The following is a 25,561-nucleotide window of genomic DNA, read 5'->3' as shown; positions in this document are numbered from 1 at the left end:
ATAACAAGGTTTGCAAGATCTGGAGCCCGATGGCCATGAAGAATTTCGATGGGAGGTGCTCCAAGTTGAAAGAGGGAGCCGATAATGATTTGGCAGTCAAAAACATGGTCTGGAGTTAGTTGCAAATGAGGACAGTACTTGCAGATGGGATAGAATTTAATATGGGTGAGTGAGATCTTCATGCCCTTGAAATGTTCAGTACGTAGCCTAGCTATTGTAGAGGAGAGATTTCTTGGGCAGTTCGGGGATTGTTGCCTTGCTAAAATGCTGGTTGTATATCCTTCGTCGGGCAACAGCTTTCGCATCTGCACAGGTGACAGCTCGAGGTTGAAATTTTATTAATGGATCGTTTTATAAATATTAAATTACTTCTTTTCAATGTTAATTGGTATTAATTATTAATCTTCACTACTAGCTGAATACTTGATCTTCGAATGGTACGAATAAAAAAAATCGATAACTCATTACTGTCTAATACTACTATGAGATGACGCACAAAACTAATAGGCAAATTCCAACCAATAGAAGTGTATAGTGGAAGAACCAGATAAGTTAAAATTTCAGTTTCATTTATGAATCAGAGAAAATAACAAAGTGTTACTTCAATATAGGAATATTTAATGTTTTTTTTAATGGCGGGCACTTGGGGGATGTCCCATTGGCCACAGAAATGCCAGAACTGCTACTCTCCTCTCGTTACCCCGTGGGCACCTGTGGCGAAGCCACGGGGGTGGAGCAGCCCACGTCACTCAACCACAAACCCGTTTATAAGGCGGATCACATTCACACAATCACACATAAAGGAGAAAGGACATAGAACACAGAGAGAAAGAAACATCCATGCCCTGAGCAGGATTCGAACCCGCGACCAGCGGCTCCGTAGTCATGCACGCTAACCACTCGGCCACCAGGTCGACTGGAATATTTAATGTAACAGAATTATTTTTGTTTTTACTTTTATCTTAACATAACTAATCCATATTAGTCTTAATATGCTTGCGTGATTTTTATTTTCAAATTAGGCAGTTATAAGTAAAATAAGGCAAATGACTATTAGTCTCGTCTTTTGATACATCAGTACTAAAATTGTTTGGAGACTGCATTTCTTCTCACCCTGATTTTCGACGCAATAAAAATGTTATTTACCTGGTTTTTCCACTAAGCTCTTCGATTATTGAAAATAAAGTAATTTTTTTTATTCATTATTATTTGTTTCCCTTCTTGGTGGCTTTATGTCATTATATTTTAGAACTATCGTTGACCAGCTTACCCAAATTTGAGTTCACGACTACCAATGTTGAAAAAATGTTTTATATTGTTATACATATATATATATATATATATATATATATATATATATATATATATATATATATATATATATATATATATATATATATATATATATATATATATATATATATATATATATATATATATATATATATATATATATATATATATATATATATATGTTACATATATATACATATATATATAACAATGTTTTCATCAGGCACATTAGGACCCATAATCCTCATAGAACAATCTTTGACGTCTGTAAGCTACTTAAACATAGTTGCAGACCAGGTTCACCCATTCATGCAACAATATATATTGGGTACACCCATTCATGGCAACAGTTTCTCCTGCTGGGGATGGTGTTTACCAACAGGATAATGCACCATCTCATAAGGGGTCGAATCGTCGAGGAACATTCCAGTGACTTTCAAGTCTGGCCCCCAAATCACCTGACCTTAATCCAATAGAGTATTTGTGGTCCTACTTGGAAAACCAAATTCGTGCTGCCACGCTACCCCCTCGCATTGTAAGGGAATTGCAGGACCAGTTGGTGAGTGCTTGGTACCAGAGACCTCAGACTACGAATCAGCACCTTATGGAATCAACGCCACGGCGGGTGGTAGCAGTTTTGAGGGTGGTCCTACATGTCATTAGCAGTTTGGTCTTAGTGTAATGGCTCTTCGGTGTGTATATATATATATATATATATATATATATATATATAACGATAAATATATGTATAATATTAACTCCTCGTTCAGGTATTGGGAGAAATTTAATTTTCGTGGATTTTTTTGATGGAACTAACCTGCATTTGCATTAAATGGAGAGAAAACAGTGAAAACCACTGTTATAATGACGGCAAAGGAATTTTAACCCTTGGTCCGTCTACCACTGAGGATATTTCATGTTAACACTGTGATCGGTGCAAGCCGGATGCGGATTCGTATCAACCAGTCATCGCAGGGATTCGAACTCGGTTCACCTCATTGGAAGGCGAGCTCCTTATCTCGTGAGTCATCGCGGTTCAAGTGTTATTATATTTTATTTTATAACCGTCTTTGAACAGCTGGTCTAATTTTAGGTTCACGACTTATGTTCAACTCCTTAGTCTTGTAATTTTGAACCAATCCAGAAGGCAAGGTAACTCCTGGATCAGTACCCCCAGAGGTATGATTTGCCATCACATGGAGGATCTTGTGACTCGACAGATTTTAACGTGTAATTGTCTTAGTATACACGGGGAGTCTAAGGGCAGCGGTATCGAACCGACGACCTCTTGGACATGGACTTAGTGCCCTACAGGCCATCCCGGTCCTAAAGTTATTTTATTTTATTTTTTATTTTATAACTGTCATTGAACAGCCGACCCAATTTTGGGTTTATGACTACTAATGTTCAACTCCCTAGCCTTGTAATTTTGAACCCAATCTAGAAGATAAGGGAACTTCTATATCAAGTATTGGGCGAAATTTGCCTTCATGGCGGACTTTTTGATGGAACTAACCCGTATTTGAGTTACATGAAGAAAAAGACCACGAAAACCTCCCACTGTTGGTCTGACGGCCAGGGGACACTAACCCATAATCCGTCCACTATTGTGAATATTTCACGTAAGCACTGTGGTCGGTGCAAGCCAGATGCGGAATTCGTAGCGACCATTCATCGCAGAGATTCTAACCTGGTTCACCTCATTGAAAGGCGTGCACTCTATACCCTGAGCCATCGCGGCTCAGAGTTATTATAGTAAGAAAAACATGTTTAATGTTGTTATCTCATCAGAATAGAGATTCACTGTATTTAGCATCATTTGGAGTGATGATATTGATCGCGCCTTACTCATGATATTCGAAATTTACCGCTATCAAGAAATTTTGTTCCATACAAATCTCTTTCAAAAAGACGTAACACACATATTTCTTACAGTATCAGTTTTAAAATTGCTTAGTAAGAGTGAAATTTTAAGAATGACCAAATATATCAATATAATTTTAAATACCGAAATTAGTACATTTGCTGCTTATTTTATAATCCTTCAAAATTTGAGTTTTGTGCGAAACGGATTTATCAGTGACAGCAAACTAAAGCCGAAATTTTAAATACAAATAGAATTTTTGAAAGACCGTCTTTGGAGCATGCCCATTTAGTTATCAATTTCTAGTTTACCATTTAAAATATTTAAAGTAGTGGAAGCAGTTCTTTTAATTCTAAAATTCATTAAAATATTACTACACTAAACTTTGCTACCACTGAAAAATATATTCTAAAACTACGGCATTCCTATTGCAGAATTCTTATTAATAGTTCTCCAATTACCATATTACCAGTAGTACATATTATTAATTGTCATCTGCATATTGTTCCCCTAAATGAATTTCCAATTAACCTTTTTTTTTATAAATTTTGCTCTTTAGCACATAACTTCTTTTTTTTATTAGAATTAATGTATGATACTTAAATTAACTAAGCGTTATTGGTATCAATAATATGGTGAATAATAATATCCCCAACATTAATAAGTATATTTTTTCATTAACTTTCCTTTTCAGTGGTTAGGTCATTTTTTTAATTTCAATTTAACAACGTTAACTAGGCAGCATTGAATTCAATAACAGTATGCCAATTTTTTACGATTCCATTAAACGAGTAAGAACATTTAACCCGTTAATTTTGCTTTTTAGCTTATTTCAATGTACATATATTATCTAAATTAATTAAGAATCATTGACGTCAATGGCGATTTTTTAAGTTTCTCCGAAATGAATTAGTAGCATTTATTTTGCTATTGGATACATTACTATTTTTTTTTTCAATTTAATTACCGTTGATTTCATGTTATATTAAGTTTTAAGAAACACATTTCAAAAGAATTTCTTTTATAAGAAAAATAAAGGTGGTATCAGATTTTCGAAATAGTAATTTCGAACGTTACACGTTAATGTTGTTCACTGAATTAATCTGACATAGAGAATAGAAAGTATTTGCAATGACTAACGCTTCACCTATTAGAAAATAATTTTGAAAAAGATAAACAAAGCAAAACAAAGGAAAAAGTTATGATCGCCTAATTGCGATCCCATTGGACAAATGCTCAACCCATTGGACAAATGGGTTACCCATTGGGCAAATGCTTTACCCATTGGACAAATGGGTTACCCATTGGACAAATGCTTTACCCATTGGACAAATGGGTTACCCATTGGGCAAATGCTTTTTCTTTTTGGATTGACTCCGTTAAACGCCACAACATTTTAAATCATTTGTTGCAAAAACTGTCTTAATTGATGATTGTCGTAGGATTGGTTTTCAAATCCGTGTTTCAAGACTTCACAAAATACTTTTCCTTCCTCAATATTCATATTTATACTGAAATCCCCGTCAAGCCAGTAATTATAAACTAATAATAAAAAGAATATCAAAAAACTTTAAGTTATTGTTATGTAAATACATTTAAAATGTCTGCTAGTGAACAGAAAAAGAAAATCAGCTGCGGTCGCCATAACAACGCACGCAATGACGACGCATGTTTACTATTACTCTTGAACACAGTCGGAAGTGTGATGACGTTCAAATAAGTGCACATGCTGTCAAACCCAAAACGTCACCCATTTTGCCAATGGGTAATATTAATGACCATACAAAGAAGTCTTTTTAAGATCAAATAAAGCTATAAGCTAGCAAGCGTCACTGATTTCATCTTTAAATGTTTTAAAAGTCGAATCGTCTACAGTAAAATTTAAGACAATGGCAAACGCATAACCAATCAGAAAATCACATTTCGCTTGTCACTAGAATGGTTCGTCATAGAATGTTTTAATGTCAACAGTGACCTTCCTTGTGCTTCGAATTGTCTGTACGCCAAATTTCATCACCTTTGGCCGATTGGTTTACGAGTCTATAAACGACGCACACTCAGACTGTCATTTAATTTTTATATATATCGGCTTATTAAAATTATAGTTAATGTTAAATTGGTGACCGGAAACTCAAAATGCGGAAAAACGTGCTTAATGGATATACGGTTTACATTTACTCTTGGATATGGATTAGCAAACTGTTTCAGTGAGTCTTTTCATTAGTTTATATTAAGGGTATTGCGCTGAAAAGTTTACTAAATCTTCTGTGTCTTTATCTTTTTCATTGTTAATTAATGTTAAAATCTTTTCTATAATTAATCATGGCAAAATTTGTTGTAGTATAAATATTCATGTGTATATTCTGCTGTTGTTCTCTTTTCTAATCCTCTCTGACTAAATTTGCTAATTATTTGAATAAATTACTTTTAATTGTTTTGTTTTTCACCATACCTAATAAAACTGCCGAAGAAAATCAAATCGCTCACGTTTCAGCAAAAACGTTTCCGTTTTAGACAGGGCTGAAAGATCGAAAACTGGTACCATTTTTTTCAAGAAACATTAAATCTCTGCAACCATCGAGATTTTTGAAATAAAATTTTTATTTACAATTATAGAATATAGTATATAAAACTGTTTCTCTCTTGAGAAAAAGTGGATATTCTTGAACAACTTGAAGAAGAGAGTAGATTTACTCCACCCGAAAACAAGCTAAAACTGAAATGGCTTTACTACTAGCTTTTTCTCTTTTTCGTTTAGCTTTCGACACATGGTTTTGGAAATCAAACCCTGCCTTGTAGTTTACCAGACTCGAAGCACTTTAGAAAAAATATCAAACGATGACAAAAAATTCAATCGTTTTCTCCAATGTCCTAAACTGAAATAGTGATATTGTCTCAAGGCTAACAAATACAAACAAAACTCTAATAAAAGATGATTCATTGAATTGTACTCAGTGAGTGAAGAATCAAAAATCAGAATGGTCTTGCAAGGGCAGGAAATAGGTGTTCTTCCCAACTCACATGAAGAGATTAGCAGGCGGTAACGTGGGCACTCCTCTTTTAAAATATTTGCGGCTTGAGAATCTCCATGTCCTAACATTATTGGCAGCTCTCACTGACGATTCGGATATCACTGACAAAATAGATGACCTTACCGATACCAGCATGTTAACACTGTCGACGCTGACAAAACATCTTCGCTCGAAATGCAAGTTTCTCAGCTAAATTAGCAACTTTCGTCTTAAAGTAAGAGTCTTGCAATCTAAACAGGGAACTAAGGCAATCTCGTAATTGTAGTATAAATTTCAGGGCGTGAAGAAATGAAAAAAAATCACGAGAATGGATATTGTTTTTATCATACGAATTTCGGAATCTGAGCAAGAAATGTACTCCTCCTTGCCGCTACTCTGAAAAATCTGCCAAATCGATGTCATAAGCCATATCGATTGCCAGATTTATAGTATCTTATTGGCCGATCAAAAAATGCAATTTAAATCTGTTTATTGGCACAAGTGCTGATTTGTCATTCCTGCAAAAGCGTAACGCATCTCAGACATAAGTTTCTGATGATTTAGTCTGATTCGCAGCAAATGGTACTAAAATTTTAACATTCGGAATAAAACTTTTAACTCTGGATTTTAATCGGCACCGACCTTACACTGAGCGCTTTGTCGTTGATCATGTTAGACCACTAATTATTGACGCTGATTTTCAGAAAAATTTCTATTTATTGGTGATGTAAGAAAATTATTTATTAAGCAATAATCGAACTAAAATCACAAACATTAACTTCCCAAGTAATTTAACAATTCATCTTGGAAACTTAAAATGCTATTAAGTGCTGCTAATCAGCTCGGAGAACCATAAAAAATCGCCATACTATCATTGACTTCAATGATTCTTAATTAATTTAGGTAATATATGGGCATTGATATAAACAAAAAGACAAAATTAATGGAGTAAAAGTTCTTATTCGTTTAGTGGAACCGTTAAATGATTTCTGAGAAAAATGATTCATGTTGATAAATATATCTTAATATAATCATATGAAAAAGATAACAAAAAGTAATTTTTTAAAATTCTTTATGGTCTTCATTCACTCATTTTACACCACTGTAAGAAAAATTTCCGTAAAGTTGAGTTTTAAAATAGATTTTTTAAAGGATAAAAAAAATACCAAGTATGCAGGTTTACCATGATTGTCAGGGTAACTTAAGCTAAAAGGTTTTAATCTCATTAGTGGAAGAATTCAACTAAAATATACTTAATAATCATCTCATTTTTCCATGGAAGTTTAAAACTGACAAAGTAACAAGTTAATGATAAGTAACGGTTCAAAGTTCAATATGCTAATTCTTTGTTATCAAAATTATAGTAATAGTATACACAAGAAAGATAATAAAAAATAGCTTAAATTCTAATTTTTTACATACTAAAGGAATCCATAGCACAGGTGTTGCTTTCCATTGAATATGGTCTCAACGCAGAATTTAGACAACCATATATTTTTAAGCTAATATTTAATTGGCATTCATTATAGCAGTCCTAAAACACAAAAACCATGATTGAAATTCATTATATTTAGTGTGCTATAAAGCTATTTTCTAAGCATATTTGTTTAATAAAAGGAGATAGACTATCTACTTAAATGTCAGTAAATTAAAGATAGATATCAATGCAGCCAAACACGTTTAAATGTACAATTAATAAGCGATTTCTGACAAATTCCCATAAAAAAATAGGCATTCCAGATCATATTGTTAAGGAGATGGAATTTCTTGTTGCTTGCAGATGAAACTTTATGAAAAACTAGTTGAATACCCGATTTTCGTACGGATTGAGTGAAAAAGAAAATAATTAGTGAATCAGTTCTGAACTATACTACGAAATCATACACAGAAACTGACAAGCATATGACGACACAATTAATAAAACTAATATTTATTTGTCCATTTTTTATTATTTGTTGTCCTTCGTACTGGATTATCTGAATAACTGGCTCGGATTTATCTGAGCCATTCAGTATTTTGTCACTTGTCACAAAGTAAAAATTTCATGCTCACAAAGAAAGAAGTATGTCACAAAGAAAAAATTTCAAGCTCACAATTTTCTCTCGCTTTTTTAGGGTGTGAAATAGAAGAAAATTCATGTAAAAATAGCTTGCCCCCCCTATATATATATATATATATATATATATATATATATATATATATATATATATATATATATATATAAATACATAGATATTTGTCGATCGAATAGTTCCTGAGAGTTATCAAATTTCAAAAATCAGTATTTTATATGTTTAAGTATTTTATATGTTCTGCTTACTGGTTTCGCATTTTGTCAAATGAAATAATATTCTTTAAAATGATATAAAACATTTTATACCTTATAATCAATATTTTATAAAATAATAAATATTTATTAAAAGTTCTTTTTGCTTGGAATTATGTTTGGATAAATGAATTTTACAATTGTTTGCAAAAAATTTTCTATTCCCTTATAAATTTCTCAAGATATAGCGAAATACGCAAAAATTAAAATTATCATAGTAATTTATCTTAAGGGACCCAAAATTTCGACCCAAAGTTTATTCAGGGAAAGCAATTATTTGTGTCTGATTTCGTAACTTAAAATATCGTCTACACTAAATAATTAGCATATTTGAGGTTACCCCTTCGAATCAGTAAGTTCAGTAAGTACAGTAACTAATTAATCAGAAGTCCGAACGTTACAACAAAAGTTATTAAGGGTGGTCCGTGCTCACAGTACAACGATCAGGTATGCTAGGTATCAGATTCTCGAACTTCAGATTCTGCAGACAGCAAGCATTCCTCTCCTCCTATATTCCGGCACTCATAAATGTGGTGACAGACAGGCAGAGACTCTTCGTCCAAGCATGTTGTTCCTGGATAACGCTCCGATAAATTTGGTCTAACATGGTTCCGATTGGAAAATGCAGTTCTTAGATCTGCAGCCTTGTATAATTTCACCCCAAACGAGTTATCCTGTACCACCGTAAAACTGTCGTTTAATGATGTTGTCTTGGTGGTAACGAGTACCTAGTGTTATCCATTTAAAATTCTGCACTGAATCTGACAGCAGACTAAACCTTGACTTGTCTGAAAAATCCCACAAACCCACTGTTACTATTTCCACATCGCATGATCTCTACTCCAAGCTAAGCGCTGGCAACAGCGAGTTGCCGTGGGTGGAAAAAATCTGACAGACCTGCGAGTATATGGACTGAAGTTTGGACTCGGTGTATCTTGAAGCTCTGGTACCCGTGTTTGCAAACAGCTGACGAAGCATTTCGAATGCTGAGCTTTGTCTGCTACTTTTGGCTGTTATTGTCAAATAATGATCTTCATTTGACAATGTATTTCAAAAACGGCATGTACTATAACGTCTACTGATATTTCCATCATAATGAAACGCTTAGCCTGGAGATAGAATGATGGGTAATTCCTTGGATACTTTCATATGAATACGCTCATACTCCTGGCTGCAGATAATTCTACCGTGTAAAAATCCTCCATGTGCGCCTTCCGCGTCATAACTATTCGGTTATGGCACCAAATGGCTTACAGATAACCTGTTAACAATTTTACTTATTTACCACCATTCTTGATACTGCCATTCCTGTCTTATACTCTCGTCATTATGACATACTGTCAGCGTCATTTGATGGTTACCTGTAATATCCTGTAATAATATTTTTGAAGATGTGCACGATAATTCTACAGCTGAAAGATTTACTTCAGAATTCAGTTTTCGTGGGATTCTGAATTATGCTTAATTTATTGATATGAGTGTAACTCAACATATTTATACACTAAAAAGTTTCCAAATTGCGAGAAATCAGTGAAACCGGTAAGGAAAGCCTCAAGAGTGAAAAAACTCTGCTTTACGTTTAGCTTCAGCTTAAGTGCTAGTTCTTCGTTTTAATGATAATTGTATATATTGTATATACGATAACCATATATAAGAACAATCCTGTAGTTAGAAGATATATAACCAGATCTTTCGTTCCATAAGCATTATATTTTTCGTTTTAGTGTCCTAGCTCCTTTAGATAAATTGACACGTCTGCTGTTTATTTCGATTTAAAATTTAATTAGGATTTCTCTTGAATGCAGCATTCATATTTTGACAATTTTCTGAGAAGGAAATCCTTTCATGTCCCAGTTGTAGGATGTTCTTCTTTGATTCATTATGTGGCAGCTTATAAGCCACGGTGGCATAAGGCAAGAAACTGGAGAAAAGTTACGTTATTCGCGTTTTTCTTAACCCATCGCAATACTGGTATGCTTTAAAATAATAAATATTTTTTATTTATTTCCATTTTAAAACCATAAAATGAACATAAGAAACTAAAGCATGTCGATATATGGCGGCTGATTAACCCCTACAGTAAATGGCGAAAAACATGAAAAAGTTTATATACTTCCTGCTTTTTAAGCTCATTGAGAAATTAGTAATTATTGAATTAAAAATGATACGTTAATATATGCTACTTGCTTAAACCAGAAAATAGGCATAAGGAACTAGAGTGTGACGATTGCACAATTTTCAGTGGTATTAAACGAATTTGACAGAAATTCGCAAATCTTTCAGTCTTTTTAAGTTTTAAGTATCATTAATCATTCCATTTTGAGTATTTAATAAGTCAGATTTCTTCCTTTTACATTAAGCATTTTTTCCACTCTATAGCATTTGAAAAATAACTATAACGTATAAATAGAGCTTTGAAAATAGCGCTAATCGTCTATAGCGTTTTTCTTTTCTTTCTACTCTAATATATATGGCAAGATGAGAAGAGAAAAACTCTAGCTATTCTTCTTACTTCATTATCTATCGGACCCTTGCCTCCTCTTTCCTTCCATCTAGATAAGTAATCAATGCAATTTGTGTCATATGGATATGGAAGAAGCTTCTTCACAACCTGTAAATAAGTTATCTGATTAAGAAAAGCAAAAAACCAATGTAAATTCGATAAATAGATAAATAGGATTAGAATTTCTATCTTTGGCTTCACTTTTGTCTCTCGCTGTGATGCCACAATTGGCATTACATATTTATTTCCTACCCTTTTAAAATATCTTTCATTACTTAAGCTTATTTTTATTAATAGAAGAATTATATTTAAAATAAATCAAAAACTTAATCTTTTTAAACGAACATAAAATATTTATTTTTTCTCTTCTAGATCAATGTAACGGATACTTTTTTTTTATTTCATTACTAATGCAGACTTATAAATTCACTGTCGCCTCTAATCGAAAACAAAAATCTATTTATAACTTTTTATTCTAAATTTCCAACGGCTAAATGTTTCGGTTGCATGGTTGTAATAATTCTCATAAATTTGTTGGCGACTCCTGATCGCCAAGGTGTTCTTTTAAACCCATGTTGATATGCTAGTTGGCTTTGTTTTGGCTATGGTATATTAGGATAAATCGCCAATTTTGGGTCTCCTACCCATACTTTCTCTGTCCGCTGAGAATAATTATATTCACTTTTAATTTCAAATTTGTGGAGGCTGGGAGCCCTTTGGGGCCTCCCCAGTCTCAAATTCTAATGGTCAGAAATGATATTCTGGCTGTATGACCTCTAAATAGAGAGTATTCTGATTTAATCCCTTTAAGGGATTTCTTATTTTTTTGATGAAGAAATGGCCATTGTCTAAATCACAAATTATGCTTAATAAAATCTAAATTTACATTCAGCGATTTGTACATTATTTCCTGGAAACTTAATTGTTCAATTCATTCATTAATGGCCTAAATGAACATTCATGTATTACACTATACGACTATTGGTGGCTACTGACGGAGAAGCAAACTTCCGTCATACTCGCTATTGGTACAAAAAATTGTGTAGCATTTTAAAGCGTTTATAAACTCAATCTTATGAATTAAGTCACAAAATTTAATGTAAAATGACCGAATTGTTCCAAAATGTAGCAATTTTAAAGTTTGAGAATTAAGAGTTGACGCTCCAGACCCAAGTGGCCAATCGCCAGAATGGCATAAGTCGTCGTGAGTGAACACACCGAGTCCGAACGAAGCATCTAGTGAGCGGATCCAAGACGCAAGGTCCCGAGTTACGCAAGAGGAAAGCACCGCAATTTCGTCCATGAATTGAGGAATCTTGCCCACACCAAACACTAATTCTAAGGCCACTGGGCGACATTGCCAACCCGACTGCAGCTGATGGCCAAACCCGGGTCAGCAGCAGAGTAACAACCACCAGTTATGCAGCCCTCCGGATGGAAGGCCTTTAACCAGCTTTATTAAAACCTATTACAAACTAATTTTAAAATAATTAAAAATAAATAAATAAAAAAAATTTTGATTGGAGCATCATATTGTAGAATGCCAAGATAGGCTTATAATAACAGTTCGATTCCAGAAATAGTTTAGTTCTAATACGGTTTTCGTTTAATTCTTTCTATTGCTGGTTGGAATGACGGACAGGATCTTTTCAAGACACTATGGTTAATTTTCAAACGTGATCCAAACTTCTCGTTTGTTTAATAGCAGCTAACACATTTGATCTTCTCTCTGAAAGTCTTTCCATGATGTCCGGTCTCGTAACAATTGTAGCAGGTTTCATCGCTCTGACAGTCTATGGCCATGTTCTCTAAGCGATTGCATCGATATCAGCTCAGTGCTCTTGGGCACTCTCTGTTGTTACGGCTTCAACAGCCTAGGTTTACATTTGGTCTTGTAGTGATTTTCGTAAAACGCTTCGCTCGAGTGTCATAACCCAGTGTACTCCTTTTTGCGTTTTGATTGGGAAAAAAAACTCGAATTTTTCTTCTCTGAGATCTTTATTACTTTCTCTCAAGAGATAATCAAGTCTCAGTTTGGTTACGGCAAAGTCTACAAGAATGGGAAGCAACATTTACAGTTCCTGGGATTTTTTACATTTTTCAAGAAATACGTAATACTCATCAATAAATTTTAAATTTTTCAAAAGTTTGAGAGACCGACAAATCACAAACAAAAATTAGTATTTTTGAGCACATTATGACTGAAAAAATAGAAATAAGCTTGTAATTTGGATCGATTCCTTTGATTGCTACTTGAAATATTTGTCAAAACAATTTCTTAAACTTAGTTTATTTTATTATATTTATAAACTTGATTCAGCTTATTGCACTATATCGTAGTATAGATAACTACCTATTAAAAGATTGCTTATTTTTTTTTCCCAGAGCGAAGAGCATATATTTATCTAGTTAATGGGATAAAAGTACGAGTTTCAAAGTTTAAATATAGTTACCTTCTTTAAATGAAAAGTATGTCGTTGTGCTTTCATAGATAAACTAAAGCCTTTCATGTGAGGATTGACAATGTGGTACGGATTGTGGAAGGATATCAACCCTTCAGGAGGATGATAAAGATATATATATTCACTTTCATCAATTGATATATTGAGAACTATAGCTGAAATAATTGAATGAAATATAATAAATAGCAAACGAGCAGAAATTTGCATATTTATTTTTAAAAACACAACTTATCCATCTGGGCAATGCAAAGAGCTTAACAAATTTTTACTCTTAAATGATATCTTTTTTCATTATCTTTGTCTTCGTTTCTTTCATTTTTTGTTAACTTTTATTATTTCGTTTTTTTTTTAAACAGATTTCTTACAAAGTTTTTCGATTGCTTTTCTTAAAGATTTTCTGAAGAATATTTTGGCTGGGAACACAGGCTGTATGATTTAATAATATTTTATTTAAAAGACATATTCTCTAACTTGAGATGATCTTATTTAATTTAGAATAATTTATTTTCAATTATTGACTAAGTTATTTTAGTTCTAAAAAATGAAATTGGTAATTCATAGTTAAAAGTTTTTGTTACGCTAAGTGGGAAGCAATTTTAAAATGTTTGGTAGTTTTCATAGATGATTTCAAAGTTTCACGATACGAGGGAATAAAAATTTATAATTTACTTCCGCTTGAAGTCACTACACTTGGCTTTGCATTTGGTCTTCCAAAAACAGTATTAAAAGTATAACAGCCACTCAAAAAACCATAAAAATTTTCTGTAGGAACACTTGACTTCTTGAAGTATGATAAGCTGTAAAGAAAAATTAAAATCATTGAAATTTGAAATTAAAAGCTTGTAAGCATTTAATTTCAAATTCTGTTATATATATGTTTGCAATGTGCTATAACATGTTGTTTTTATTATGCCTTGAAATGCATATAATACATTATACAATTCCAAAATATATACACAATCAAAATTTACAAAATGTCCCACTAGAAACAATTAAAAATGAAAAAAAAAATTTCTTTTATTGAATTTTTTTAAAAATTGACTCATCCAAACATAACGTATAAAGCATTTCTCGGGTATTAAGGAAAGTTAACATTATAGTGGAGGAAGTGCCACGGTTTAGCAGTTATTTCAATGAACAGCCCCGCACCGAAGCATGTGTTTAAGTAAATAGGTTCCCTTACCATTTTGAGATTTTAGAGCCCCATTCGATTCTTATTGTCAAAAATCACTCTAGATTCCTGTTAAGGAATGACAACAACTTAATGAATGACATGGTTCCAACGATTATCTGGAATTTAAGTTAATCACTGCCTGATTCACTGTCATTCGTTTGTCTGATCCCCTAACTTTACCCTTTAGTGGTGGGAGAACAATTGCTACTTGATTCCTGTTTGAGAGTCATTTCGAAATTAAGGTGCAACTTCTGCAAAAATTGGATAGGTTTTCATAGGAACTGTTCAAGTACTTGTTGACTAGTATGCCATCTCGCTTCGAGAAAATCGTACCCCGAATTCGACTCATTATACACTTTAGTAATGGAAGAACAAATGCAATTTTTCAGTCCTGTTTGGGAGTCATTTCGAAGCTAATTTGCTGTGAAAATGGGATATTCACAGAAACTACTCAAGTACTTGTTAACTACTATATCATCAAGCTTTCAGAGAATCTTACTCCGAGTTAAAATTACTATTACTGAGGTATCAAAAAGTAGATTTTAAAACAACCCTGCACAATGAGACTTACTGAGGCTCAACAGTGACGTGGGCTGACCTAATTACAACTTGCACTTTGCACGTTTTACCCATTTTAAGGCCGGCGCTTCAATCACTCCTTCTAAATTCTGTCTCACAGGCGCCGCTGCACCTGTTTATCGTCTCCTTTGATCGACACGGCGTTTTCAACATTGTTTCAATTGTTAGTTGTCACTCACTTCTTCTCTCACCTTTCCAATAATAAAATTCTGCTGATAAAAAATAAGTAGGGCGAAAACAAGTTTATTCAGAACTTCAATTTTCTGGAAGAAACAAGCTCAAGTATACTGAGATATTTCATCCGCACTTAGACCATGTAATAAATATTCTTTCTTGAAATTCACCCTACCCCCTGCTTTTTTTTCGCCCCAGTGACAGCAAAAATGGCCTTTCACCACAATATTTTTCTTCTCATGCCGGGCATGAAAGAAAAATTCTGTGGTGAAATTCCATAAATATTTCATACAAAAATAATTTCATAGAGAGGCGCAACTTTACCACTACTTTGCTGTTTTTTTTTAATTAAATACTGACGAATTCCGCTGGGCCTCCGATAATAACGATTTAATTCTTGTTCAACAACGAACAAACGGTGTTTTATCGCTTTACTTGATTTATCCTGCCTACGGAAACGACGACCATTTTGTTGGCTTCTCTTAAAACGTCCTTATCATCCAAATCATCTTTCCTGCCTCGAGATGAGAAGGTAAAAGAAATCACTGACTAAACCAAAATTTCCAAAATTCACTTCTGTGAAAATTTGCAGTGGACTCATGTTTTTTTTTTTTTTTTTTTTTTTTTGGTTCTAAAATATTCTGTATAATTTTAAAAAAAAATTACTGGAATAATTCTTTAATAAAAACGTGAGTTGTTGCTGTAAACGTCGATGAATTACCATTTCGATCAATATGGCAAAAACATAATATGAAATGTATGTATCTAAGTATTCCTTTCACTAAAATGTGCCTTAACTAATATAACATAATTTAGTCAATGATAAATTTCCAATAAATTTCCATCAACCGCAATCCTTATTTATTGACTACTAAAATTAATTTAATTAATAATTTATATAATAATTTATTACCCCTTCACTTCACATTTTTTATGGCACACATTTGAATAGTAAATACAGTATGCAAAAAAAAGATAATATTTTTTGAATACTACATATGAGGTTACGATATCAGACACAGATACTTATTTCAGCTAATTAAACATAAATTTTTCCCCCGATTTTTGATCCTCAAAATATCGGGGACATCCGAAATTTGAAAAATAGGGAGCACACATCTAGTCAGAATCAAGGTTGAAAGTTTAAACTCCTTAATGTAAATCTTACATATTGCGTACTTCGCAATATCTCCTAAACTAAAGAAGCAAATCAAAAACATTTTTGCGCGCAATTAAAATACTTGCTTATCCAAAGATAGTATCATGTGAAATTTATAACTGTTAATAAATTTAATGTGAGAAATGTTTGCACAAATTTAAGCTAAGAAAATTTAAATAATAAAATTTTAAATTTTACAATAATCCGTCCTGACAAATCTAGAGCTGTTAAAGTGTTAAAATACGACATCCTTGGGAATGGTAATACAAGTTAAAATTTTAACTAACATTACAAATATCAAACTTTCAATCGTTCCTCCGTCTAAACTGTTGAAGTGTGTGTCTTCCGTATTTTATTCATCGAAAAAAGTATATTTATACAAATAAAGTACGTTTTTTTAATCTAATTCTGGGGATAAAAGTATTATGCTCAGAAATAAGCATATCTAAGAATAGGCAATCAAATTGAGTCATTTTTTTTGTTTTTGACATAACAGCTCTGACCAGGGCAGGATCACCCCTATGAAATTTTATCTGTGGAGTCTGTCAGATGCTTGTTTTTACCCCATTTAGTTACCTTCAATGCTTTAAAATCTTTTTAGTTTCATCAAACCATCTAAGTGAAGATCTACCCCATTTTCTAATGCTACTTTGCTTGTTGAAGGTTAATAGTTTTTTGGGGGTTGCAACCCTCTGATCGAAATAAGTGACTAAGACTTTCCTTATGCGGTTCAATTTGATAACGTTTACAATTTGTTATTGCTTACATTCATTTTAAATTTATTGATCTTGAAGAATTCGACTGATAATATTTTTCTTGGACAGCGACCAAAGTTTCGGGTGGTTCCTTTAAAAAAATATTGGAAAATGCAGTGGGATTAAAAAATTGTCTTGGTAAGGCAAATTTCATTGCAACTTGCGATATTCCAAAAGGTTATTAGGAAATTTATTTGTATCATGAAAGTAGATATTTTAAATCGAACTCTAATGGTGAACCAAAATCCCGAACTTCAAATTTTTCAGACTCCTCTATCTCTCTTTTGTAGACCATGCTTCCTGACTCGCACTTAATTTCTGTCTTGAATATACAGTAAAGTGTATTTTTTGGAGCATGTGACAAACTTGTAGCCACAGCAATCTGGGAGGTATCGGCATGAATACTGATAGGTAAGTTACTCATTATTGTGTATAGAGGAGGAGCTTCAACCAAAGCTCTTTTTAGTTGAAGAAAAGCCGCATCGTATTCTTGAACTCAAGAAATTTTATTTGAGACTCTTATCTTTGTAAGTTCAATTAATGGAAACACAAGCTCTGGCTAACTAGTAGTCACGATAATAGTTGCGCAAACTATGTACACTTCCCTGTGATTTTTAGTTTGGAGAAGTAGTAAATTCCCAATAACACTGGTTTTCTCTGGATCATTCCGGTGTAGACCTGAACCTACTTTATGACCCAAATATTTAATTCAAATCTTAGCGAAGAAGCACTTTTTAAAGTTTACACTAAAGTTGAGTATTTGTAGCTTCGATAAAAGGATTCTCAAATGAATCACGTGTACGTTCCAATTTACCAAAACTATGATAATATCATCGAAGAAGACACGTGAAAAAACTCTGTATTGAGATAAGGCTCTTTTTACTTTTTTCTGAAAGGTTGCTGATGCATTTTCAGGCCAAAACTCATATTGTAGTATTATGCCACTTGTCAATACTAGAAAGCATATTTTAAGGCAGAGGCCAAAAATTGAACTTCTGCACACACACACATGTGTCACAAGTCGTTTTACAGGAAGGACACGTTCACACATCACATATCCACACGCAGGTAGCAATTTTGTTTTAAAACAGATCACGATCAATCTCCGATGCAGTACCGACAGAGGTATTGATTTGTTATTTGGAACTTGACTTTATAACCCCGACAGATTTAGCGTGCATCAGTCACCATTTTGTATACAAGGAGTATAACTTGTATAACAGCTGGCGGTGATCGAGCTCATGACCTCATCTACTTTGGCGAAACGCACTACGAACCGGGAGATTCCAGCCTGACGAGTTTTAAAAGATGTAAGTCCTTTGCTCTTTGGATCCATATGTGCTGCATAATAACTCTGCAATAGGTCTGCAGTATTTATTATATAGTTGTATTATCCATGGAATTGATTAATTTTGCTGCTACTACCATCGAGAAATCGCTTGAAACAGTCACCGCATTTAGAGCTCTATAATCAACACGTAGCCACAGGCCACCATCATTCGTATTTACACACTATAGGATACGCAATCTCAGCTTTACTTTCTTGGGGGAGACGCTGTTGTAACAGTTCCTCTATTTGCTCGTCCACTTTTCATTCTAACGCCTCTGGAATCCTGTATGAATGGATAGAATGTTGCTGAGCTATCATTCCAGGAGGAGACCATCTTGCGTATATCTTGTTATTGGAATCCGGAATCTTTTCAAACCCAAGATGCGGAATCAATTTCAATGATTTTTTGTCAAACATGGATTTTTGCTGCTACTAGTTAAATATTTTCAGAGTTAAGTTGAAATTTTATTTTCATCTCTTCCAAGTAGTCTACAGCCTAATTAATTGACATTAGTGGAAGAAAAGATGAAGGTATGAATCTATTAGAAATATTTATTTATTTTGAATGGCATAATGCTGAATAATTGGAGTGGTCTTACATGGGTTGCAATACAAGCATGCAATATTTAAATTGGCACCATAGGTAACAAAGGAAATTTTAATAATACTGCTAATACCAAGATTAAAATTTTCGTTTTTTCGTGCATGATTATCTCTGTCATCAAGGAGAAACGAAAAAAAAAAACGAACATGGAAAGCTTAAACAAAGCTAATACATAAAAAACCCAGAGAAATAAGAAGATCCTAGAAAAGGAATTTGAAAGAAAATTATCGTATCACTATAGCCAGTCTCAACTAGGCATTCCAAAATGGACAGGACAATTTTAAACAAGTGCGACCAGGTGGCCGAGTGGTTAACGTGTGCCAGAGCCATTGCCGCGGGTTCGAAACCTGCTCAGGGCATGGATGTTTCTTTCTCTCTCTGTGTTCTATGTCCTTTCTTCTTTGTGTGAATGTGACCCTCCCTATAAACGGGTTTGTGGTTATGTGACGTGGGCGACGCTGCTCCACTGCCGTGGCTTCGCCACAGGTGCCCACTGGGTAACGAGAAGAGAGTAGCAGTTCTGGCATTTCTGTGGCCAATGGGACAAACCCCGAGTGCCCGCCATTTAAAAAAAATTGAAACAAGCAATGTTTCTTGTTTTATAAAAAATTATTGTTAATATCTGAAAATAAGTTTCAATAGTGAGTTTTATTACTTTTTTATATTGCATGTAAACTAAATGCTGCTGGAGATTGAGGATCACTCAAAAGTCCTTTCGATAAAAATTTATAAACTTCAGGAAGAAACGAGATTCAAATAGGTGCACCGGTTCTCAAATTTTTAAATTACGAACAACTATGCACACACACAAATTTCCAATTTTAGAAGTGAAGATATATGAAAAGATACTAGTTTCGTGTTTTGTTGTTACAGCACCACATAAAACTTACTCACAATCCTCGGGATGTTTTCCACGCTCCACGAAAGAACAGCTACTTAATACCTTATTTAAATCTTGAACATACTCTAGGCGTTCATCGGGTAGAAATCTAGCTATATCTGCATAGCCAAAAAAAGGTAGAACCTATATAAAATAAATGATTTTCAGTATTGAATGAAATATAACCCAGGTTTAATGTATGAACTGGAAAGACGATATATATATATATATATATATATATATATATATATATATATATATATATATATATATATATATATATATATATATATATATATATATATATATATATATATATATATATATATATATATATATATATATATATATATATCCATTTCGAGTCCATCCTTGATAACTAACAAATCACTTCAGCAATGCAGTAAAAACGGCACTTTAAAACCCTCTAGTTACTCTCAATTTACGCTTTTGTTTTCATATTTTGTAATCTGGCAATCTTGTTGCGAAAACATTTTTAAATCATTCTTGAAAAATTTCCCGTTCATGTAAGTACATCTGATTTCGCTACTCGCTTTATAGTTTATGTTTTACTGTTCTTTCTTTTTCTTTTATTTAATTTTCTGTTTTTACGTGTTATTGTTACTTATTGTATTCTATTTTATTTGTTGTAATTTTTGTAAAAAAAAATTTTTGAGTGCTCTTCACGCTATTGCATTAATATATTTTGCTTTGGCTATATTGATACAATATCAGAAAGCCCTCTTTTTTGCGGATATAATCGTGTGCGTTGATAAAAAGATTATATCTTTTTTCCCGGTTTTTTAAAAAAAATTTCATCCTGTTTTTTTTTTTTTCTTTCTATGAATCAGTTGTTTGTTATTTTTTTAATTATTCCCCCCTTTTTTTTTTCTTATCGTTTTGAACAAAATTGCTATATATATATATATATATATATATATATATATATATATATATATATATATATATATATATATATATATATATATATATATATATATAATGTACGCATGTATGTGTGTTTACAAAGGAAACTGAGGAAAAATAAAAATATTTCCAGAGAGAAAAAAATTTTTTTAATAAATAAAAAGATTTAACAAAAAGTTTTGGAAATAAATAAATAAATAGCAGGAAAAGGTTAGAAAAAATTATCCTATTTCTGTGAATTTTTCTTAGTTTAAAACTAGAAGTTCCTAGCAAATCACTTTCCTTGTTTTTAAAGTTTTAAAAATTCTCACTTCAGAAAAAAAAACATTTCTGGTTAAACTAATGTACCACCACCTTTAAATCAAATTAATGGCCATTTAATTATAGAAATTAACTATATTGAATTAATTATATTAAATTAATGAAAATAAACAAATTAATAATCGCTCCGATAATACGGTTTGGGTGATATATAAAAATCGAGAGAGAAAGCATCTGCAATGATCTCATACAGTACTACTGTAGAATTTAATGAAAACAGAATTTAAAAATACAAACCTTTCTATCTTTAAAAGTGCCATTTTCGCAATAACGCTGTGGTAAACATTCACAGACTTTTTCAGGAAGTTCTGGTTGCTCAGATAATGGATAACACCAATCAGGTTTTAACTTCCCACATATCTTCGTTATATTTGATCTGTAAAATTAAGTGTCAAGAAGAGTTTCGTAATTTTTCTTTAATTCATTTGAAAATGTAGATATAGGAAAAAATATCATAGATTATTTTTAAAAAAATACTCAGTTCTACTTTAAATGCCAATCTATTGAATAAATTAGCTTCAAAGATTGGAAGATTCTCTGCTCTATTACTGTTCAGAAACTCTGTGTATTATATTTGTTAAGGTATAACACACAAATAATTTTGTGCCATTGGAATGATACGATATTTAGATAGTTGAATCGAAAATGTTAAAATTTCGCTCTGTAAGAAATTCCACTTGAAACGCACTTAACGATTATCAAAATTATACAATGTGCAATAAACAAAATGTATTGTATGCAGATATGGCAACGTTACTTTTAAAAAGTTACGAGTAAAAGTACAAGTATTTTTAAAAAAAGTAGCGAGTGAAAAGTAAAAAGTTCTTATTTTAAAAAGTAACGAGTAAAAAGTAAAAGTACAAGTACTTAACAAAAAAAGTAACGATTTAAAAGTACATTTCTAGGAAATCGAAAATTCTAAATAACCTAAAATTTTATTGAATAATATTCTTATGTTCTTTAATGTTTAAGCAAAATTGTTGTTATTTATTTAATTATTTTTAATTTTGAAAGTTATGGACATTAATTTATTTTTAAATTCGGAAGAATATTATAATATGATTTTTTAATATAATCGTATAATATAATTTTAAAATCAAGTACAATATTAATGTCAAACTTTTTATGGATTAGCACGAAAAAGAAATTTTATCTATTGATTTTAATTTTTAGTTTATTATTTTTATTTATTTAAATTACCATTGATTTAAAATTGTTTTACTCTATAGAAACGCGTTTTAAAAGCAAAAACATAAACAAAGCAAACACGGGGGTTTCAGTTAGCTTTGTGATCTTTGAGCTAGTAAAAAATAAGTGAATGTGCAGTATAAGTTGAAACAGAACAGTCTACAGTTTTATTTGTAACAATGACTAATGCTGAAGTCATGCGAGAAAATCATTTTCCGTACATTTCTGCTTAACGGAATAATTAAAATTTGTAAACGAATTTTAGTATCAGCGGCTAAATTAATACCTTCGAGTTTTCAAGAGTTATAATAGTAATTATAATAGTTTTCAATAGCACAAATAGTTCTGAAGTTCTTGGAGATTTGATTGGGCGTTGTTTGACAAGGTCGGGCATAAACATAATTTCAGTAAAAAATGTACTAGGTAAAAATGTATTTAGTAAAAAATGTATTAAGACAAAAATGTATTATTTGTGAGTTCAAAAAGAAAATTGAAAAACGTAATAACAAAATCCAACATTTTTTATTTAAAATGTATTAAATAAATGCATAAAACTCGAAAATGAATGAAAATAACTTTCGAATTAATATTTTTATTCATTTTGCAAAATAACTTATGGAGTCACTGCATTAAGCATTTCGAAAGTGGAGTCACTGAGTCTGCGGCGAGAATTTTTCAGAACGTGCTTAGCCACGCTGAATAAGCGCTCCACGGGAGGTCAAGGTATTTAAACACGAAGTTAGCTGTGAATGCATATATATTGCACATTAATTTTATAAATTATAAAAACATAAAAAAATTTTTTAAACTTCATTTTTTTTTTTAGAAAGCTTACCGAGTTTTAGAAAAAAAAACGATTTCATACGACATTTCCGTTACAAATACTCGTACTGTTTCACTAAGTACTGTACAAGTAAAAGTACTAAATTTAAAAAGTAAGGAAGTACAAGTAACGACGTAACGAAGTAAAGTAACGAAGTACACACTTTTTACTTGTACCGGCGGTACAAGTAACGAAAGTACAAGTACTGCCATATATGATTGTATGTTACATGGTACAATATTCAAATAATTACAAGGGTTGAATAAAATAATGGAAATGCTTCTATACTAACTGGTTTTTTCATCTTTCTCAAGAAATACTTACAGGATTATTTTTAAAAAATTTGGAATTGTTTCAGTCATACAATTTCTCATACATATCAATAAAGTTTAAAGCTTTTAGAGATTTGAGATGCAAGCAAAAAATTACGTACAGAAAGAAAAGAAACTTTTTGAACATTCTATACCAGAAAAATATAGCGACAAGCTTGTAACTCTTGTCAATTACGTTGATTATCATATGAAATAACTGCAGAAAATATCGTAAACATAGCTTAAACATTCATGGAAAAATGGACATTTTTATAAAAGTTAAATTTTTTGACTAACGTTTACTTATTATAACGACAGAAATATTAAATTAAATTAAACAAAATTTTTAAAGTAATTTCTTATTAATAATAAAAATATCATTTTAAAATTTGAAAAATCGTTAGACTTTGCGTAAGCTATAAGTTTTTAAAGTAATATTTTCATACTGTGCGTACGCGAAAAACATTTAAAGGATTTTTTTTCGCAATTTTGTTTATATTCACACTTAAAAAAAAAAAGATTTGACTATCTCAAAAATGTAATAAGATTTTATGATTTTCTAACTCCCGTTTATCTAATTTTATGTTGAGAAGTAATATAAAGTTGGACTTTATCTTAGATAGAAAGGTTGAGAATTGCGTTCAATAAAAATTCCCTTCAAAACACATTCAAAGACTATTATTAAATCATGCAATGTGCAAAAAGCAAAATATATTGCACAAAGCTTTACACGATTTTCGAGATAATTATATCTAAATTTTCGTGGAAAAATAATATGAATTTAGACTTTATTGTATTAGCAAGGTTAAGAATTCCACTCAATAAGAAATTACGCCCTAAACAAACTCAAAAACTATTACTAAATCAGCTGATATTGTATTTACCGGTAAAAAGAGAGTTCCAAAAGTCGATAGAGAAACTCCAGGAGTGATAAAAAAACGAGAGATATTACACAAAATACTAAGAGATTTATTGCGCTTTTCGTGATAATGACAATTTTTCCTCTTACTGAAGTCTTTATCAGCCGACCACTGTGGTCTACTGGTTACTGTACTGGACTGCGTTCCAATGGTTGTGGTTTCAAATCCCACCCTATACGCATGTAAACTCTCTTTACATCTATAGTATCCCCAAGATACTTTGAGCGCACCGATAGGATTTCTCGGCATTGTCTTCTGTTACGTCCTTTGTAGCTCCTCCCCAATATCATTTCTCCGTAGTTTGTTCACAAAATGAAAATCAATCATGAATCAATTCCAGTATATTTTTCATACTAATTTTAAGACAAATGTTAAAGTTTTGTTCAAAATATAAAATAGTGTCATTAATGGTCTTTAATAATAACACATTTATTTAAATCTAATTTGCTTTAAATTTTATTCCTGTATTTCTCTTTACTTGTTTAAAATACTTCTTTGTACGTTTCAGTACAATATTTTTTAATATTAATGTTATGAATTTCATTTAAATACAAGGTAAACAACCATGTATTGGTAAAATTAGTACAATTAAATTAGTACAATAGTGAATCAAATTAGTACAATAATAATTATTAAACATAAATTAACGCTTTATTAACAAGCTTTTATGTAATAAATATAAGAATTGATTAATATTTAAATTGAATAGTATTATGAATCTTCTTATGCATTTATATATATAGAAATTAAATTCTCTTACTAAAATTTATTAAGTATGATTGCAGAACCATTAAGTTTGAATTTAATATATGAGATTTTAAAATTTATATAAATATTATTGTGAAATTATGTTTGATTATTTGAATAAAGATTTTATCATATCTTAGAGGAAAATATTATTTTATGGAGGAATCTGATCTCCGAGTTAATTTTTTGTTTAACTTCACTCGTTATAGA

The 25,561-nt window shown here is 31.8% G+C and overlaps 1 protein-coding gene across 1 annotated transcript in view; it reads right to left on the bottom strand.

Moving 5' to 3' along the window:
- The window catches only part of LOC107445175 (uncharacterized), an 83,145-nt gene that overhangs the window by 3,870 nt on the left and 53,714 nt on the right, over positions 1 to 25,561 (bottom strand). Inside the window, exons 14-19 of the mRNA XM_087168978.1 lie at positions 21,600 to 21,738; positions 20,125 to 20,258; positions 14,129 to 14,256; positions 13,451 to 13,614; positions 11,007 to 11,105; positions 7,591 to 7,702 (exon numbers count right to left, since the gene is read on the bottom strand). Coding sequence (XP_087025104.1) covers positions 7,591 to 7,702; positions 11,007 to 11,105; positions 13,451 to 13,614; positions 14,129 to 14,256; positions 20,125 to 20,258; positions 21,600 to 21,738 — 776 coding nt within the window. The remainder of the gene's footprint in view (positions 1 to 7,590; positions 7,703 to 11,006; positions 11,106 to 13,450; positions 13,615 to 14,128; positions 14,257 to 20,124; positions 20,259 to 21,599; positions 21,739 to 25,561) is intronic.

Source organism: Parasteatoda tepidariorum, chromosome 8 (assembly GCF_982258835.1).
Source record: "Parasteatoda tepidariorum strain Cologne lab strain chromosome 8, Ptep-v5.0, whole genome shotgun sequence".
NCBI classification, from domain to species: domain Eukaryota; kingdom Metazoa; phylum Arthropoda; class Arachnida; order Araneae; family Theridiidae; genus Parasteatoda; species Parasteatoda tepidariorum.
The sequence above is the reverse complement of the archived record's forward strand: the minus strand, read 5'-3'. Positions and strand labels throughout refer to the sequence as shown.